Genomic DNA, 21,604 nt, shown 5'->3' with positions numbered 1-21,604 from the left:
CGAGGAGGAGTAGAGGAGTCAGGCACGAGGAGGAGTAGAGGAGTCAGGCACGAGGAGGAGTAGAGGAGTCAGGCACGAGGAGGAGTAGAGGAGTCAGGCACGAGGAGGAGTAGAGGAGTCAGGCACGAGGAGGAGTAGAGGAGTCAGGCACGAGGAGGAGTAGAGGAGTCAGGCGCGAGGAGGAGTAGAGGAGTCAAGCGGGCCCTGGCATGCATTTTCTTTCTTAGTCAACCATTTCTCTCTATCTCTCTTTTTTCATCCGGAAACGTCTCTCTTGTCTCTCAAGACGTTGAGTCATGGATTTATCTCTGAGTGCTACAGCCCTACAACCTTGTAGCCATGACAGTTAACAACCTAACATAACGTGGCCTACCTGGGAAATCACAGAGAGGAGAAGACTGGGGATGAGGAGGAATATTGATGCTTTGCTGACACCCGCTGTGCAATTACCAGTGTAATCTGCTGCTTAGAGAGAGTGGTCAATTAATAGGTCTGCCTGAGACATCCACCTCCTGTCAGTATAATATGGATTCTCCATTACTCACTGTGGTGTGTGTGTGTGTGTGTGTGTGTGTGTGTGTGTGTGTGTGTGTGTGTGTGTGTGTGTGTGTGTGTGTGTGTGTGTGTGTGTGTGTGTGTGTGTGTGTGTGTGTGTGTGTGTGTGTGTGTGTGTGTGTGTGTGTGTGTGTGTGTAGGATTAGTCCTGGTTGACCTGGCTGGACTCACTCACTGGCCAATAGAAATGCTCAAGGGGAAACAGGTCCTAGCAGAGTATTGTAGGTGTGAAGAGGCTGCTAATGATAGGGATGCTGCTGAAATCTCAGATGTTCACCAAACTCTGAGGTGGGATGTCACATTCTCAAGGATGTAGAGGAATCTGACTGATCTGACCACCATGCTGTGTCCAACTCTCAGGCAGTACATCAAGAGATGTGACAATTGATGTATATCTATTACTATGAATCCTCAATACCATAGTTGTGAAAATAACTTGGTTAAGGGGTAGCAGTAGGGAGTGAGAAGTCAAGCGGCCAGCTACAAATCATGAGAGCACACTCCCACTGAGACAAGCAAGTGGCTGTTTTCATGAGCAACAGCCTCCCTCCTCTCCTCCTCTCTATCTCCTCCCTCCATCCACCCTGAAGCTGTAGCTTTTCATTAGAACAATGTGTTGTGGAGCGGTGGAAGGCAGGGTGTCGGCTCTGGCCCAGGCCTGCCGCTTTATCCCCCCCGACCCCTCACCCCTCTTTCTCTTTGGGGAATCTGGCAGAGGCTGGCCCCGGTAACAGCTATTTGTCTGTAAGTAATGGAGGTCTGAGGTGGGTGTCGGGGGGGGGGGGGGGGAGACACACACACACACTACCATGACATTACACTCTTCCATTGTGTGTGGCTCCGAGTAGTCTGGACACTGTCACACTATGTCAACTATGTTTTACACAAACACACAAGACTACACACATGTGCAAGCACACACGCATGTTGATGGGAGCTGTACATAATCATTATCAGTGTTAGCTGTCAATCACTTTCCTCCCCCATGGCATCAAATACATAAATAAACCCTAGATGGGAAATAATTACAAACAGAGATACATGACACCTCCAGGCCCCAGCACAGCACAGTCTCTTGCTATAAGTGGCCAACATGTATCAGAGATGCTGCCTGCTGTCCAGCCTTCTGCATTGCAGACTCCCGGCAGACTCCGTAGTGAATGGGAGCTGTTACAGTGGAATACCAATGCAAATGTGGGTTGAATCAAAGAAAAGAGAGAGAGAGAGAGAGAGGGAGAGAGAGAGAGAGAGAGAGAGAGAGAGAGAGAGAGAGAGAGAGAGAGACAGAGAGAGAGAGAGAGAGAGAGACAGAGAGAGAGAGAGAGAGAGAGAGAGAGAGAGAGAGAGAGAGAGAGAGAGAGAGAGAGAGAGAGAGAGAGACAGAGAGAGAGAGAGAGAGAGAGAGAGAGAGAGAGGTGTGTGTGAGAGAGAGAGAGAGAGAGAGAGAGAGAGAGAGAGAGAGAGATAAGTATACCCATAGACATGTGGACACACACGAACACACATACGCACATACACATACACGCTCACACAAACACAAACACATGCTTTCTCTCTCTCTCTTTCGTTCTCTCTCTCTCTCTAACCATCTCTCTCACTCCTACAAAACACACACTCCGACATAACTGATTTGTCCTAATTTCCCAGCTCCCTGTCTTGATAAATCCCATGCAGCAGCAGCATCATCACATTGCTAAACCATCATTACCACCGAGCTCCTGACAGCTCACAACACAGCTAACAGAGAGAGAGAAAGGGAGAGAGCGAGAGAGACAGAGAGAGACAGAGAGAGAGACAGAGAGAGACAGAGAGAGAGAGAGAGAGAAAGGGAGAGAGCGAGAGAGACAGAGAGAGACAGAGAGAGAGACAGAGAGAGACAGAGAGAGAGACAGAGAGAGACAGAGAGAGAGACAGAGAGAGAGCGAGAGAGAGACAGAGAGAGACAGAGAGAGAGACAGAGAGAGACAGAGAGAGAGAGCGAGAGAGACAGAGAGAGAGACAGAGAGAGAGACAGAGAGAGAGACAGAGAGAGAGCGAGAGGGGGTAAGAAAGGATAGAAATACTTCTTCATACTTTACTAAATCACCGTGAAGAAGCAGCTATAGAACAGCCCTTAGATTCCTCCACTCTTGCTCTCTCTTTCCTTCGGCCTGTATCTTGATGTAGACATGGCAGATGAGTCCTTCTACTGCTTTCACAGGTCTGCATCCCAAATTGCACCCTATTCCTTACATAGTGCATTACTTTTGACCAGAACCCTATGGATCCTGGTCATAAGTGGTGCACTATGTAGGGAATAAGGTGTAATTTGGGATGGGCTCATGTTGAAGGTTAAAGAGAGAACAAGCAGCAGGGGAGACACGTGTGTGTGTGTGTGTGTGTGTGTGTGTGTGTGTGTGTGTGTGTGGCAATAAGGCACCTCTGAGGTTTATGATATAGGGCCAATATACTACAGCGTTACGTCGTGCGTAAGAACAGCTCTTAGCCGTGGTATAATGACCGTATACCACACCCACTCGGGCCTTATTGCTGAAGTGTATGTAGTATTCAGGTACACAATGAAGATGATTGGCTGCATTACATAGTAATGCCTGTTTAATACAGTGAATATCTACTCACTATACTCACTATATTCATCCGTAGACGGTTACTTATCTTACAAGCTACAGGCATCGTTACACACTGTCCCCGTTTTGGAAAGGTCCCAGGAATCACCTGGGATTCGTTTAACGCTCCGGACAGTTCCACTCCATCCACTTCCCTATGGGAATCCATAATTCATCGGCAAGGTGACGGTCTGGGATGTGTCTCCACAGCGATGAGGACAGTAGTGTTAAATATTAACCATGGATTTATTCAGGCCTACGAGACGCTTTGGAACGACTGACTTTTTCCAATGGAGACGCTCTGGGAATCACAAGTGTCTCTCGCTTGGAGATATTTTAAAATCAATCAGTCAAGCGGTTGGAACTTGTATGTCATGAAGAGAACCCAAATAACAGGTATACAGCACCAATAACACCCTGCTCCTCCATCACCGCCATCTCTCTCCTCTACTGGGGGCCATTGTGTTGTTTTCCAGCAGTGGAGTGGAGAGATGTGTTTTTATAAGGGGTTCAGCTCAGGTACACATACACACACACACACACACACACACACACACGCACAGCAGCAGTGTATCAGTCGGTTGGTCTCCCATTGTGTCTGCTGACCATTGTTGGTTTTTCTGTTCTTGTTGTTCAGCTGTGTTCTTGTTAGTGACCCTGGCCTGACTGCTCGTTATACAGTAGAATATCAGTCTAGCAGGAGCAGGGCTCTTTAGCCATCCTACTTATAGAATGGTCGTTCTTGAAATGCAGTTACTTTTGAGCATGGTATTTTGGAATAAATGTACTTACATTTTCTGGATGTTTAATTTCTATCTGTTTGGTTTCATTTTCTGATTCTAAATCAACTAATATACTGTAGCAGCATAATGACTTGAAATATACATGTTTTACCATAATGATGACATTGTACCAGCAGTAGGAGAAAAGAAACACGAATGCCGGTATCACCAATTACAAATCTAAGGTCATTCATTCTTTACCAATTGTTTGCTAATCTGATTATTTCTCTGCATTTAAATTGAGTAACGCCAATGGCACTTTGTATTTTCACACACCAAATTATCGATGGAATCTTCAAATTTATGGCATATTAAAAAGGTGTGATTAGCTGTTTGTTTTCTTTAATATAGGCCCCTCCCCCGATAACAGTTTGCCACTGGAGGGAATAATCAAGGTAAAAAATAAAAATAAAAAAAATTTAAAAAAATAAAATAAAAAAAAAATACAGATTTGAATAGCCTTATTTGTTTTTGTTGATCTTTACAATGGATTAAATACTTTTGTTTACTTTCTAGCATTCAAAATCATAGATAGATATCTCTAAATCTCCAAAACATGTCACTTGAACTCTACTCATCACTACTGGGACAAGCCAATTTGCTTACTCTAAGTACTTTAAACAATGCATCGTTTTGCAGTGTTAAGGATTTGCATTATATTTGGTCACTGTTATACACAGTTCAATATAAACAAAAACATGTATGATGTGTAACTACTTGTCATTTTAAAGTGTTTTTCGTGATTGCAAAGGTGAGGGATGCAAATGCCACCGGAATTCAAGAACCACCCAGAACCCTAATGGCTGATAAACAGGACTTTTCACATAGATGGCATCTAAACTCAGCGTACGTGTGAGGGGAGAGTGGGGGTGTGAAAGGGTTCATGGTGTGTGTGCGTGTGTGTCTGTATGTGTCTGTGATTAGAGGAGGAGGGACGTATCGGCAGGCGAACCGCAGCACCCTCGCTGTGCTATAACTGCGTCAGGGTCTGCTGGTACATAGGGGCGTGCATACACCCCAGGAAGCCAAACCAAGCACCTCTCCACTCCGAATAGAACATAAGCAAAGCACACCATCCGTGACACACAGCCGAGCCACTTATTTACAACCCACCATTAATCACAACAACCTCTTACCACTGCTGCTGGTTGCCAAGTGCATACTCGTTAAGTCTCCCAGACTTCCAGTTGATTCCAATACCACGGCCTTGTTCATTCAGGACGGTTCAGTACTGAGCATTGCACCTAGAAATGTTGTCTCCGGTATGCATGTGAAGATAAACTAAAGGGGCACATACACTACATGACCAAAAGTATGTGGACACCTGCTTGTTGAACATCTCTTTCCAAAATCATGGGCATTAATATGGAGTTGTTTCCCCCTTTGCTGCTATAACAGCCTGGGAAGGCTTTCCACTAGATGTTGTAACATTGCTGCGGGGACTTGCTTCCACTCAGCCACAAGAGCATTAGTGAGGTCGGACACTGATGTTGGGCGATTAGGCCGGGCTTGCAGTCAGCGTTTCAATTCATCCCAAAGGTGTTTGATGGGGTTGAGGTCAGGGCTCTGTGCAGACCAGTCAAGTTCTTCCACACCGATCTCGACAAACGATTTCTGTATGGACCTCGCTTTGTGTACGGGGGCATTGTCATAATGAAACAGAAAAGGGCCTTTCCCAAACTGTTGCCACAAAGTTGGAAGCACAGAATCATCTAGAATGTCATTGTATGCTGTAGCGTTAAGATTTCCCTTCACTGGAACTAAGGGACCTAGCCCGAACCATGAAAAATAGCCCCATTATTCCTCATACACCAAACTTTACAGTTGGCACATGCATTGGGGCAGGTAGTGTTCTTCTGGCATCCGCCAAACTCAGATTCGTCCATCGGGCTACCAGATGGTTAAGCGCAATTCATCACTTCAGAGAACGTGTTTCCCCTGCTCCAGAGGCCACAATTCATCACTTCAGAGAACGTGTTTCCCCTGCTCCAGAGGCCACAATTCATCACTTCAGAGAACGTGTTTCCCCTGCTCCAGAGGCCACGAGTTTAACACCACTCCAGCCGAAGCTTGACATGGCGCATGGTGCGCAGTTATTGAGGACAGACGATTTTTATGCACTATGCGCGGGCCCGTTCTGTGAGCTTGTGTGGCCTACCACTTCGTGGCTGAGCCGTTGTTGCTCCTATAAGTTTCCACTTCACAATAACAGCACTTACAGTTGACCGGGGAAGCTGTAGCAGGACAGAACTGTGACTTCTTGGAAAGGCGGCATCCTACGACGGTGCCACGTTGAAAGTCACTGAGCTCTTCAGTAAGACTATTCTACTGCCTATGTTTGTCTATGGAGATTGCATGGCCGTGTGCTCAATTTTATACTGTACACCTGTCAGCAACGGGTGTACCTGAAATAGCCGAATCCACTAATTTTACAGGTGTCCACATACTTTTGCATAAATAGTGAATGTGCTTGTATTTAACTTTACTTGTGCATGCACTGCATTTGTTAATATCTATCCAACATTTCCTTTCTGTTGCACTGATTGTATAGTAGGATATGTGTGTACTGTATGATCCTCAGAGTGTTGGTGGTGGTTTGTATTCCTCCAGGGGCGAGGTGCATTCACATTAGTATGCTGTCTCTTGGAGGAGAGAGAGAGAGAAACGGAGGGAGAGGGAGGGTGAGGGGGTAGGTGGCAACGTGTCTAAACATTCAATCCAGCTCCAAATTGGTGAACAGGTGCTGATAATAAGCAAACATTGATTGTAAACAAAGGTAGGGCTATAATTGGTAGACTGCAGGGAGAGGAGCTCTAGGTCTCAGTCCACTGGTCAGCACAGGGTGGGAGGGGCAGGAGCAGGGGAGGAGCTAGTACAAACAACAGGAATACAACAGGGAAACTAGGATCTTATTCAGTTCTATACCCGGAGGACATTTGTTCCTGGGGAAGAAAGTGTGTGTGTGTGTGTGTTTGTGTTTGTGTTTGTGTGTGTGTGTGTGTGTGTGTGTGTGTGTGTGTGTGTGTGTGTGTGTGTGTGTGTGTTATGCAAGACTGTGTGTCCAAGAGAAATAAGTCAAATAGGATCTCAATAATGCAGGTTGTGCTGGGCTGGAGCAAAACCCTGCACACAGATAGCCTACAGAGGTTTTTTTCTGTGTGGTGTTCTTGGCAGTGTAGTGACCGAACATGTCTCTCTGTGTTCCTCAGAGCCATTACCCTGGACAACACTCTGGTCATCCTGTCCACGGTGGCCCCTGATGCTGGACGCTACTATGTACAGGCGGTCAACGACAAGAACGGGGAAAACAAGACCAGCCAACCCATCACCCTGTCTGTTGACAGTGAGTAGCAGTGAAGCCATATGGAGAGATATGCACACATGAATGAAGGCTTGCACATACACACATGGACCACACGCACACACATATAGACACACGTAGACACACGTAGACACACACAAGGATGCATGCCCACACACACATGCATACACACACACACACTGCAGCAGGCAGATAGAGTTGATTATACTGTATAAGACAAGCGAAGGAAGCAGCTGCTCTCTGGTGAAGAGTTGATTATATGACACCCACACACACACACACTTCCAGACACAGACACTATGGCCAGCAGCAGCATAGCAGATTCCACATTGAGAGAGAATCAAGCGCAGGCTGGTGCAGTTCAAGGTATTAGACTTGATTATAGCGGAAGCAGACATGGCCTATGGCACAGTGCAGGGGGACAGTTGATTAGAACATAACTCAGACCCAGACAGTAGATCTCAGAGGAGTACCGGGACCAGAACAGACAGACAGACAGAACAGAATAGACAGAACAGAGCAGAACAGAACATAGCAGATAGAGCAGACATACAGACAGAACAGAGCAGAAAGAACAGACAGACAGAGCAGAGCAGACAGAACAGAATAGACAGAACAGAGCAGAACAGAACAGAGCAGATAGAGCAGACATACAGACAGAACAGAGCAGACAGAACAGAACAGAGCAGAGCAGACAGAACAGACAGAGCAGAGCAGACAGATGAGCAGACAGAACAGAGCAGACAGAACAGAGCAGACAGAGAAGACAGAACAGAGCAGACCGAACAGAGCAAGCAGAACAGAGCAGAACAGAGCAGACAGAGAAGACATAACAGAGCAGACCGAACAGAGCAGACAGAACAGAGAAGACAGAACATAGCAGACAGAACAGAGCAGACAGAACATAGCAGACATAACAGAGCAGACCGAACAGACAGAATAGAGCAGACAGAACAGAGCAGACAGAACAGACAGAACAGAGCAGACAGAGAATACAGAGCAGACAGAACTGAGCAGACAGAGCAGACAGAACAGAGCAGACAGAACAGACAGAACAGAGCTGACCGACCAGAGCAGACCAAACAAAGCAGACCGAACAGAGCAGACCGAACAGAGCAGACAGATCAGAGCAGACAGAACAGACAGAACAGAGCAGACAGATCAGAGACGACAGAGAAGACAGAACTGAGCAGACAGAGAAGACAGAACAGACAGAACAGAGCAGACAGAGAAGACAAAACAGAGCAGACAGAACAGAGCAGATAGAGAAGACAGAGAAGACAGAACACACAGAACATAGCAGACAGAACAGAGCAGACAGAGAGGACAGAACAGAGCAGACAGAACAGAGCAGACAGATAAGACAGAACAGAGCAGACAGAGAAGACAGAACAGAGCAGACAGAACAGAGCAGACAGATAAGACAGAACAGAGCAGACAGAGAAGAAAGAGCAGAGCAGACAGAGGAGGCAGAGCACACAGAACAGAACAGAGCAGGCAGAACAGAGCAGGCAGAACAGAGCAGACAGAGAAGACAGAACAGAGCAGAGAAAATATAATAGAGCAGACAGAACAGAGCAGACAGAATAGAACAAAGCAGACATAATAGAGCAGTCAGAAAATAGCAGACATGCAGACAAGAGCAGACAGACCAGAACAGAGCAGATATAACAGAGCAGACAGATCAGAATAGAGCAGATATAATAGAGCAGACAGGTAAACAGCAGACAGACCAGAGGAGACATGATAGAACAGAGCAGACAGAACAGAACAGAGCAGACAGAACAGAGCAGAAATAATAGAGCAGACAGAAAAGAGCAGACATGCAGACAGAACAGAGCAGACAGACCAGAGCAGATAGACCAGAGCAGACAGTATAGAACAGAGCAGAAATAATAGAGCAGACAGAAAAGAGCAGACAGGCAGACAGAGCAGAGCAGACGGAACAGAACAGACAAAATAGAACAGAGCAGACAGAATAGAGCAAACAGAACAGAGCAGGCAGACAGACAGACATTATAGCAGAGGGTGAGAAAGTGGGGGTGCCAGAGAGAGAGACACACACTGCCCCTGTGAAGGACACACAGCCCTTGCCAGATTGTGTGTGTGTGTGTGTGTGTGTGTGTGCGTGCTTTCTCTTGGTCCCTGCAGGGATGTCCCTCACACAGCATTATTCCCCTGGGGTCCACCAACACTCAACTGATCCTAGATTGGTGTTGGAAGGACGGAGAGAGGGAGGTGTACAGGGGAAGATTATTCTGTCAGTAAAACACACACATAGACAGACACACTTAGAGCTGTTGCGGTGACCATATTACCGCCACACTAGCAGTCATGCGCCATGACTGCAGTACAATTCCACGTGACCGTTGAGTCCCATGCAGTCTGGACATGCTTTGGCAGTACCCAACTCGCTAACGATCATCAGGTCCTAATGGCCTGGTACTCAGGGCTCTATTGTCCCCTCTAACCACTCTGACATCAATGCAAATGCCATTAAAAAATCACATCAAACACTTATCATCAAAACAGTATCATGCTCTTAAAACACCTCACTGTGATGATCAATATGAAGAAAGAAGTTCAACAGCAGGTTGAAACTGAGTGTAAAACATGGTTATTGTAGATGTTTTAAAGCCTAACACAACGAAATGGACAGCTCTTTCTAAGGTGAAGATTAGTTCAAAACCTCCATATGCATATTAGCGCTAATATGAGGCATATGAGCCCAAGCCCGAAAAAAAAAAAACTGAATTAAAAGTATGGTTGTGCCATTATACAATACACAGCCTACCGCATATTGCGCATTGTAGAAGAAATATAAAACAAACGTGATTTAAGATGTCTTTGGTACCTACAGTGCCTTGCGAAAGTATTCAGCCCCCTTGAACTTTGCGACCTTTTGCCACATTTCAGGCTTCAAACATAAAGATATAAAACTGTATTTTTTTTGTGAAGAATCAAAAACAAGTGGGACACAATCATGAAGTGGAACGACATTTATTGGATATTTCAAACTTTTTTAACAAATCAAAAACTGAAAAATTGGGCGTGCAAAATTATTCAGCCCCTTTACTTTCAGTGCAGCAAACTCTCTCCAGAAGTTCAGTGAGGATCTCTGAATGATCCAATGTTGACCTAAATGACTAATGATGATAAATACAATCCACCTGTGTGTAATCAAGTCTCCGTATAAATGCACCTGCACTGTGATAGTCTCAGAGGTCCGTTAAAAGCGCAGAGAGCATCATGAAGAACAAGGAACACACCAGGCAGGTCCGAGATACTGTTGTGAAGAAGTTTAAAGCCGGATTTGGATACAAAAAGATTTCCCAAGCTTTAAACATCCCAAGGAGCACTGTGCAAGCGATAATATTGAAATGGAAGGAGTATCAGCCCACTGCAAATCTACCAAGACCAAATCTGGCCTTTATGGAAGAGTGGCAAGAAGAAAGCCATTTCTTAAAGACATCCATAAAAAGTGTTGTTTAAAGTTTGCCACAAGCCACCTGGGAGACACACCAAACATGTGGAAGAAGGTGCTCTGGTCAGATGAAACCAAAATTGAACTTTTTGGCAACAATGCAAAACGTTATGTTTGGCGTAAAAGCAACACAGCTGAACACACCATCCCCACTGTCAAACATGGTGGTGGCAGCATCATGGTTTGGGCCTGCTTTTCTTCAGCGGGGACAGGGAAGATGGATGGAGCCAAATACAGGACCATTCTGGAAGAAAACCTGATGGAGTCTGCAAAAGACCTGAGACTGGGACGGAGATTTGTCTTCCAACAAGACAATGATCCAAAACATAAAGCAAAATCTACAATGGAATGGTTCAAAAATAAACATATCCAGGTGTTAGAATGGCCAAGTCAAAGTCCAGACCTGAATCCAATCGAGAATCTGTGGAAAGAACTGAAAACTGCTGTTCACAAATGCTCTCCATCCAACCTCACTGAGCTCGAGCTGTTTTGCAAGGAGGAATGGAAAAAAATGTCAGTCTCTCGATGTGCAAAACTGATAGAGACATACCCCAAGCAACTTACAGCTGTAATCGCAGCAAAAGGTGGCGCTACAAAGTATTAACTTAAGGGGGCTGAATAATTTTGCACGCCCAATTTTTCAGTTTTTGATTTGTTAAAAAAGTTTTAAATATCCAATAAATGTCGTTCCACTTCATGATTGTGTCCCACTTGTTGTTGATTCTTCACAAAAAAAGACAGTTTTATATCTTTATGTTTGAAGCCTGAAATGTGGCAAAAGGTTGCAAAGTTCAAGGGGGCCGAATACTTTCGCAAGGCACTGTAATTGGTCTAGCCTGTAGTAATGGCCTTTGAGTGTGGACTGTATTATTACGCCTACTGGATGGACTGGTTACCTTAAGCTCCAAAATGTTCTCTGGGAGAGATCGTAGAGCCCCAGGCAATGCAGTTGGTTCATTGATTGTGCCATTTTGAATAGCACAGTATTGAGTATTTTTTTTACAAATATTTTCATAATTCATTGGGTGACACATTACCTTTAGCTATACAGAATATCTCACCACCGTGCGTTTCCATCTCCCCTCTCTGTCCTTTATTTCTTTCCCGAACACACAAGACAGGGTGTCAACAAATCAAATCAATGTGTATTTGTCACGTAAGCCGAATACAACAGGTGTAGAAGACCTTACAGTGAAATGCTTACTTACAGGCTCTAACCAAAAGTGCAAAAAAGGTGTTAGGTGAACAATAGGTAAGTAAAGAAATAAAAACAACATTAAAAAGACAGGCTATATACAGTAGCGAGGCTATAAAAATAGCGAGGCCACATACAGACACTGGTTAGTCAGGCTGATTGAGGTAGTATGTACATGTAGATGTGGTTAAAGTGACTATGCATATATGATAAACAGAGAGTAGCATAAAAGAGGGGTTAAAAGAGGGGTTGGCGGGTGGTGGGTGGCGGGACACAATGCAGATAGCCCGGTTTAATGAAATACTGTATGTTTCATTGCGAAAACTTGTTCCTATAGATGTTCTTGAACCACTTTCACGGAGTGAAATTAGTGTTGTTATATTTATTCCTCAGCTGCTCATATTAAGCACATTCCCCACTATAAAACCCAAGTAGCCAACCCATCATTATTGTTTAACAGACCGGCAGGAAAGTGCTCGGCCTCCATTCATACAGATGAATGGAAGCATGAATGTCTTTTTTTCCTCTGCCTCTGTTCCTGCCCATTTGATAATGGGCCATTCTAAATCGAAACAAATTGTACATATTAGTAAAGACAAGATTCAAATGAGAATAGTCTGATGGGTGAAAATATGATCTCTTGTTGAGAGAACAGCTGTGCAGCCTGAGGCAAGGAACAGAGAGCAAGCGTCTTCTTATTTTTTACCTCGTTCTGAAATCATCAACATCCTATAGTCGCTCCATGCAGCCCATATGTTTGGATTTCTAACACGCTCTGAGGTTTGTATCCTTCACAACTAAAGTTGCCAAATAACTAAATCTAGCATATAGGACCTGTTTCAAATGATCACTTTTACGCTCAACATAGACACTTCATATGCGCAGTTGCGGAATGGGAAAAATATCCTTTCTATTTCATTCAGCTAAGTTCAATTATATTTGTCTTACTATAAAATCATATCATATAAAATAATGGCATGGGACTTATAAGCATATCTTGTCAGCTAAACAAACAAGCCTACGGTCTATGGCATGGCCCGGTTTAATGAAATACTGTATGTTTGGGGACAGCCAGTTGGGGACAGCCAGATAACATACAGTAGGACCATTCAAAGAATTTTCTTCTGAAACACATTTTTTTCATGTTATAATGTTTATTTGGGACGTGACTAAAATAAATAATGGATTTATTGTGATGGTGTATATATAATTGATTTATTGTAGGTTTTTAAATGTTAAAGTTGCCAATGTGTTTATCAGTAATTACTGTGAGACTGGCACTTTTGCATGACAATAACTCTCTGACAAAATTTCATGACCGCCACGGCCATGTCACCCACTCAAACTTTTGTTGTTTCTGAGGTGTGTATGCAGCCATGGTAGGATAGATGGATCACAATGTGTTTCTCCTGGACTCTAGACTCAGCTTTCCTACTGCCATGGGCTTTCCTCACACAAACAAGCTATCTTTCTTTCTTTCTTTCTCTCTTTTTCTCTCTCTCTTTTTCTCTCTCTCTCTCTCTCTCTCTCTCTACCTCTCTCTCTCTCTCTACCTCTCTCTCTCTCTCTCTCTCTCTCTACCTCTCTCTCTCTACCTCTCTCTCTCTACCTCTCTCTCTCTACCTCTCTCTACCTCTACCTCTCTCTCTCTCTCTCTCTCTCTCTCTACCTCTCTAAGGTTTTGCCTTTCACAGTTTTGGCTTTGGTGTAGCAATATTTTCCAATTGTTCCAGTTCCGTAGCAAATGTTATTACCAGTGGCCACTGTACTGTCCTGTTCTATCCTCCTCAGTGCTATGTCAGAACAGAGATGTATGCTCCGGTCAGTTCCAATATCTCACATGGCCGCACACATGTTCACTTATCCACTCTGCCCACTGGAAATGAAATGTACTGTTCAGCACGGCTCCGGCCTGAAAATGAGCTTTGGCTATTTAATAAGCCAGAGCAGACCATCCGCAGCGACATTTAATATGAACTGCATACCTTTTAGATTGCATCATATCTATTGTATAGAGTACGCTGTCATGCACACAGAAAACACACACTGATCACTGTTTGAGCCTGTTGTGTTCTTTTTTTCACTCTCTCTCTCAATTCAATTTCAATTCAATTGAATAATAAACAAAAGTGAAATAAACAATAAAAAATGAACAATAAACTTCACACTTACAAAAGTTCCAAAAGAATAAAGACATTTCAATGTCATATTATGTCTATATACAGTGTTGTAATGATGTGCAAATAGAAAATAAATAAACATAAATATAGGTTGTATTTACAATGGTGTGTGTTCTTCACTGGTTGCCCTTTTCTTGTGGCAACAGGTCACAAATCTTGCTGCTGTGATGGCACACTGTGGTATTTCACCCAATAGATATGGGAGTTTATCACAATTGGATTTATTTTCGAATTCTTTGTTGGGCTCTGTGGGTAATCTGAGGGAAAAATGTGTCTCTAATATGGTCATACATTTGGCAGGAGGTTAGGAAGTGCAGCTCAGTTTCCACCTCATTTTGTGGGAAGTGTGCACATAGCCTATCTTCTCTTGAGAAGGTCCTGGCAACTGGACCTTTTTTGGAACACCATTATGTTTGTCTTACTGAGATTTCCTGTCAGGGCCCAGGTCTGACAGAATCTGTGCAGAAGATCAAGGTGCTGCTGTAGGCCTTCCTTGGTTGGGGACAGAAGCACCAGATCATCAGCAAACAGTAGACATTTGACTTCAGATTCTAGTAGGTTGAGGCCAGGAGCTGCAGACCGTTCTAGTGCCCTTGCCAATTCGTTGATATATATGTTGGAGACGATGGGGCTTAAGCTGCACCCCTGTCTCACTCACCCCATGGCCCTGTGGAAAGAAATGTGTGTGTTTTTTGCCAATTTTAACCACACACTTGTTGTTTGTGTACATGGATATTATATTGTCATATATTTTTCTCCCAACACCACTTTCCATCAATTTGATAAAGCAGGTCCTCATGCCAAATTGAGTCGAAAGCTTTTTTGAAATCAACAAAGCATGAAAATACTTTTCCTTTGTTTTGGTTTGTGTGTTTGTCAATTAGGGTGTGCAGGGTGAATACGTGGTCTGTCGTACAGTAATTTGGTAAAAACAATTTGACATTTGCTCAGTACATTGTTTTCGCTGAGGAAATGTGTCTCTCTCTCTCGTTCTCTCTATTTCACACTTACTGTCTATCCCTCTTTCTCTCTCTCCCTCTCTCGCTCTCTCAATTCAATTAAATTGAATTTGCTTTATTGGCATGAGGTAACAATGTACATGTTGCCAAAGCTTACTTTGGAGATTTACAATATTAACATAATGAAAAATAATAATCAGTATTGTCAATGGGACAACAGTAACAACAATAACCAAGGGTAAAAATAACCATACACTGAACAATAACAATAAGCATAGAGGACATGTGCAGGTTGGTTGGCCTGTCAGACAAGGTCCTTCACCTAATGGCAGGCAGCAATCTAGTGCACTGCCAACCCACAGCTCTCTGGGTCCTCCCCCAACAGGACGGGTAGTCTATCCTCATCAGAGAGGTCTTTGAAACCTTGAATAAGGGTTTCAAATTTGGGGAAATGATACTCAAACCTTTCCTCTACAGGAATCCAGGTGTTCCTGTGTCTACCCTTCTCAATGGCAAGGCTTTGCTCATTGAGCCTGTACTTTGTCAAGGTTTTCATCAGTAACCATGATCAAAAAGTTTGCCACGGTGTACTGTCGATTTAGGGCCAGATGGCACTGCATTTTGCTTTGTGCTTGTGTTTCCCAATAAGTAATGTAGTTTTGTTTTGACTGTGTTTTGGTAATTTGGTTTATTCTGATTGATTGGATGTTCTGGTCCTGAGGCTTCAGTGTGTTAGTAGAACAGGTTTGTGTACTCAGCCCCAGGACCAGCTCAATGAGGGGACTCTTTTCTTTGCTCAGCTCTTGGCATTGCAGGGCTTGGTAATGATATGAGAGGGGGTCACTGTATTTTAGATGTTTCCAAAACTTAATTGCTATTTTTTGAGTTTTTATTATTAGTGGATATTGGCCTAAGTAATTGTAGTGTGTGCAGTACTCTATATATTTCTCTTTCTCTCCCTCTCTCTCTCCAGATGTGGGTGGTCCTGCAGACCCTATCGCCCCCACCATAATCATCCCCCCCAGGAACACCAGTGTAGTGTCAGGCACGTCTGAAGTCACCATGGAGTGTGTCGCCAACGCCAGGTAAATCCATGCTTCCCCACTCTCTAGTCTCAAATCTGTCATCATCTGTTGTCTTCCTGACAGACTGATTGGTTTTGATGGATCATTTTTTGAGAAGCCAAAAGTGTAACGAGTGATTAATGAGTCAACTACTAATCTGTCTGTGTTTGTTCTGTAAATATTCTGTAAATATATTTGTGTCTTTTCAAAATCATGACGCTCTCTCTCTCTCTTTCACTCACTCACTCACTCACTCACTCACTCACTCACTCACTCACTCTCTCTCGATCTCTTTCTCTCTGTCTCTCACTCTCTCTCTCACTTTATTACTTTTTCGCTCTCTCTCTCTCTGTCTTTCCCTCGCTTCCGTCCCAGACCCCTGATCAAACTCAGCATCACATGGAGGAAGAACAGGGTTCTTGTCACCAGTGGTCTGAGTGACTTCAACCGCAGACTGACCATTATCAGCCCTGTGGTCAGTGACTCAGGGTTCTATGAGTGTGAGGTGGTCCTCCGCAGCAGCAGTGTGCCTTCTGTCAACGCTGGGGCCTTCCTACATGTTCAAGGTAAGAATATATCTGGGGCCTACCTACATGTTCAAGGTAAGAATATATCTGGGGCCTACCTACATGTTCAAGGTAAGAATATATCTGGGGCCTACCTACATGGTCAAGGTAAGAATATGTCTGGGGCCTACCTACATGTTCAAGGTAAGAATATATCTGGGGCTTACCTACATGTTCAAGGTAAGAATATATCTGGGGCCTACCTACATGTTCAAGGTAAGAATATATCTGGGGCCTACCTACATGTTCAAGGTAAGAATATATCTGGGGCCTACCTACATGTTCAAGGTAAGGAATATATCTGGGGCCTACCTACATGTTCAAGGTAAGGAATATATCTGGGGCCTACCTACATGTTCAAGGTAAGAATATATCTGGGGCCTAACTACATGTTCAAGGTAAGAATATATCTGGGGCCTACCTACATGTTCAAGGTAAGAATATATCTGGGGCCTACCTACATGTTCAAGGTAAGAATATGTCTGGGGCCTACCTACATGTTCAAGGTAAGAATATATCTGGGGCTTACCTACATGTTCAAGGTAAGAATATATCTGGGGCCTACCTACATGTTCAAGGTAAGAATATATCTGGGGCCTACCTACATGTTCAAGGTAAGAATATATCTGGGGCCTACCTACATGTTCAAGGTAAGGAATATATCTGGGGCCTACCTACATGTTCAAGGTAAGGAATATATCTGGGGCCTACCTACATGTTCAAGGTAAGAATAAATCTGGGGCCTAACTACATGTTCAAGGTAAGAATATATCTGGGGCCTACCTACATGTTCAAGGTAAGAATATATCTGGGGCCTACCTACATGTTCAAGGTAAGAATATGTCTGGGGCCTACCTACATGTTCAAGGTAAGAATATATCTGGGGCTTACCTACATGTTCAAGGTAAGAATATATCTGGGGCCTACCTACATGTTCAAGGTAAGGAATATATCTGGGGCCTACCTACATGTTCAAGGTAAGAATATATCTGGGGCCTACCTACATGTTCAAGGTAAGAATATATCTGGGGCCTACCTACATGTTCAAGGTAAGAATATATCTGGGGCCTACCTACATGTTCAAGGTAAGAATATATCTGGGGCCTAACTACATGTTCAAGGTAAGAATATATCTGGGGCCTACCTACATGTACAAGGTAAGACTCTGTGGCCTCTTAGGGGCCTAATTACATGTACAGGGTGAGAATCTGGGGCATTCTTACATGTTCAAGGTATGCATTAGTTTAGTTTGATCTGTGTTCATGAATTTATGATTCTGAATGGCCAAAATCATATCTTGAGAAACATGTGTTTTGCGTAAATCCTGCTAATGTTTGAGACTTTTAGTGGATGACCATATCTCTCTCTCTTTCAGAGCCCCCCCAGTTTGTGAAGGAACCAGAGAAACACATTACTGCCGAGATGGAGAAAGTGGTGGATATCCCCTGCCAGGCACGAGGTGAGACGTGCACATTTCTGGGTATCTGTGTGTATGCATATGCATTCATATGTGTCCGTATGGACACACATGTACGAGTTCAGAGCATGATCACATGTGTATCTGTCTGTGTCTATGTGTGTGTATTTCTGTCCCCACATATCCACATATGTGTGTGTTTGATTATATATCCCCTCATATCCACATATCCACATATGTGTGTGTTTGATTATATATCCCCTCATATCCACATATCCACATATGTGTGTGTTTGATTATATATCCCCTCATATCCACATATCCAGGTATGTGTGTGTTTGATTATATATCCCCACATATCCAGGACAAAAGTGTGTTTACCACTTTTCCAGTACATAACTACCTCTCTCCCTCCTCTAGGTGTGCCTCAGCCAGACATTGTGTGGTATAAGGATGCGGTGCCCATCAGTCCGGTGAAGACCCCGAGGTACAGGGTGTTGGTGGGAGGCAGTCTGCAGGTCAACGGCCTTCTGCCCGACGACACAGGAATGTTCCAGTGTTTCGCCCGGAATCTAGCTGGAGAGGTGCAGACCAACACCTACCTGGCTGTCACTAGTGAGTCTCCATGCTGTTCTTTTTATTCTTTTTACTCACCGTCTCAGTCCTCGCGCTCCCTTTACTCATTCATTCTACATACTTCCTGCGTTGATGTGTACCACTTATTTCAACCCTGTTATCCGAATGAATGAATGGTTCTGTTAGTACACCCCTCCCTCTCGCTACCTGAAGCACCGTCCTCTAATCTGTCTCAGCCTACCTGGTTTATTGCTGCTCTCCCTAGCCCTCCCTGTTCTCTATCGGTGTTTCACGTACACCTCCCTTCTCTTTCTACTAACTCTCTTTCTTTACCTTCCTCTCTTTCTCTCTCTCTCTCTGTCACTTCTACGAGTGGCATGTTCTGATGTCATCTTCTAAGACTTTGATTAATTGGCTGTTGTGAACGGGGGAGAAGGCTTTGTCAACCTGTCTTTTCCATTTTCCTTCACTCCCTCCCTCTCTCTCTTTCCTTCTGGATTGTGAGGGGATGGTATGAAGGGGAATGACTGCTGTGTTGATCCTGGGAGTGTTAGAGCTACAAAGTGCTCGCTGAACACAGATCCAGTACAGAGAAAAAGTCTGTCTCAGACACAGCCATTAATGTCTGGAGGGGTTTGATGAGTTCCTATTGAAGACAACTTCTTTCCCTCACCTCTCTGTAACCCTCTGCCTGCCTTTGTGCTTCCAATCAATGTGTCTGAAGGGGTGTGTGTGTGTGTGTGTGTGTGTGTGTGTGTGTGTGTGCCCGTGTACATGCGTGTGTTTTTATGTCTTTTTTTCAACAACAAAAATTGACCTCCACCGTACCTTCTCTCTCAACAGTATGTGTTGTCTGTGTCTCTAACCTGCTCTCTCTCCGTCTCTCGTGTGTGCGCGTACGTGTGTGTCTCCCCTCAGGCATCGCCCCTAACATCACAGCTGGGCCATCCGACAGTACAGTGATTGATGGCATGTCAATCATCCTCCACTGTGAAACATCAGGAGCTCCCAGACCGGCCATCACCTGGCAGAAAGGTCAGACTCACTCCACTGCACCCCTCCACCAGGCACACACTGTGTCATAGGGGAGAAGCAGACATTCACAATATGTTTTTTCCATTATGATTGAATAATGTCCAATCATAACATTACTCAAATATCTGCAAAAGGCTGGATGAATCCACAGTATATCCCATGGTACCAGTCTATCTAGCTCATGCAGACTAATACCAGCTATTAGTTTATTACGTTTTTTATTTAACCTTTATTTAAGCAGAGTCATATTTTTTAACCAGGTAGGCCAGTTGAGAACAAGTTCTCATTTACAACTGTGACCTGGCAAATATAAAGCAAAGCAGTGCGACACAAATAACAACACAGTTGTCATGGAATAAACAAACATACAGTCAATAATACAATAGAAAAATATATATACAGTGTGTGCAAATGAGGTAGGATAAGAGAAGTAAGGCAATTAATAGGCCATGGTGGCAAAGTAATGACAATATAGCATTAACACTGGAGTGATAAGTGTGCAAGTAGAGATACTGGGGTGCAAAATGGGAGCAAAATAAATCAAATAAATAACAGTATGGGGATGAGGTAGTTGGATGGGCTATTTACATATGGGCTATGTACAGGTGCAGTGATCTGTGAGCTGCTCTGACAGCTGATGCTTAAAGCTAGTAAGGGAAACATGAGTCTCCAGCTTCAGTGATTTTTGTAGTTCGTTCCAGTCATTGGCAGCAGAGAACTGGAAGGAATGGCGGCCGAAGGAGGAATTGGCTTTGGGGGTGACCAGTGAAATATACAGTGCCTTGCGAAAGTATTCGGCCCCCTTGAACTTTGCGACCTTTTGCCACATTTCAGGCTTCAAACATAAAGATATAAAACTGTATTTTTTTGTGAAGAATCAACAACAAGTGGGACACAATCATGAAGTGGAATGACATTTATTGGATATTTCAAACTTTCTTAACAAATCAAAAACTGAAAAATTGGGCGTGCAAAATTATTCAGCCCCTTTACTTTCAGTGCAGCAAATTCTCTCCAGAAGTTCAGTGAGGATCTCTGAATGATCCAATGTTGACCTAAATGACTAATGATGATAAATACAATCCACCTGTGTGTAATCAAGTCTCCGTATAAATGCACCTGCACTGTGATAGTCTCAGAGGTCCGTTAAAAGCGCAGAGAGCATCATGAAGAACAAGGAACACACCAGGCAGGTCCGAGATACTGTTGTGAAGAAGTTTAAAGCCAGATTTGGATACAAAAAGATTTCCCAAGCTTTAAACATCCCAAGGAGCACTGTGCAAGCGATAATATTGAAATGGAAGGAGTATCAGACCACTGCAAATCTACCAAGACCTGGCCCCTCTAAACTTTGAGCTCATACAAGGAGAAGACTGATCAGAGATGCAGCCAAGAGGCCCATGATCACTCTGGATTAACTGCAGAGATCTACAGCTGAGGTGGGAGACTCTGTCCATAGGACAACAATCAGTCGTATATTGCACAAATCTGGCCTTTATGGAAGAGTGGCAAGAAGAAAGCCATTTCTTAAAGATATCCATAAAAAGTGTTGTGTAAAGTTTGCCACAAGCCACCTGGGAGACACACCAAACATGTGGAAGAAGGTGCTCTGGTCAGATGAAACCAAAATTGAACTTTTTGGCAACAATGCAAAACGTTATGTTTGGCGTAAAAGCAACACAGCTGAACACACCATCCCCACTGTCAAACATGGTGGTGGCAGCATCATGGTTTGGGCCTGCTTTTCTTCAGCAGGGACAGGGAAGATGGTTAAAATTGATGGGAAGATGGATGGAGCCAAATACAGGACCATTCTGGAAGGAAACCTGATGGAGTCTGCAAAAGACCTGAGACTGGGACGGA

At 43.9% G+C, this 21,604-nt stretch overlaps 1 protein-coding gene across 3 annotated transcripts in view; it reads left to right on the top strand.

The window, feature by feature from the left end:
• sdk2b (sidekick cell adhesion molecule 2b) overlaps positions 1-21,604 on the top strand; it is a 468,680-nt gene that overhangs the window by 374,371 nt on the left and 72,705 nt on the right. For all 3 annotated transcript variants that reach the window (XM_090212049.1, XM_090212048.1, XM_090212047.1), the window contains exons 5-10: positions 7,153-7,286; positions 16,057-16,168; positions 16,523-16,713; positions 18,089-18,172; positions 18,551-18,745; positions 19,625-19,741. In XM_090212049.1, coding sequence (XP_090068175.1) covers positions 7,153-7,286; positions 16,057-16,168; positions 16,523-16,713; positions 18,089-18,172; positions 18,551-18,745; positions 19,625-19,741 — 833 coding nt within the window. The remainder of the gene's footprint in view (positions 1-7,152; positions 7,287-16,056; positions 16,169-16,522; positions 16,714-18,088; positions 18,173-18,550; positions 18,746-19,624; positions 19,742-21,604) is intronic.

The sequence above is a fragment of the Oncorhynchus mykiss genome, chromosome 20 (assembly GCF_057628025.1).
Source record: "Oncorhynchus mykiss isolate SJ-2025 chromosome 20, ASM5762802v1, whole genome shotgun sequence".
NCBI classification, from domain to species: Eukaryota; Metazoa; Chordata; class Actinopteri; order Salmoniformes; family Salmonidae; genus Oncorhynchus; species Oncorhynchus mykiss.
The sequence above is the reverse complement of the archived record's forward strand: the minus strand, read 5'-3'. Positions and strand labels throughout refer to the sequence as shown.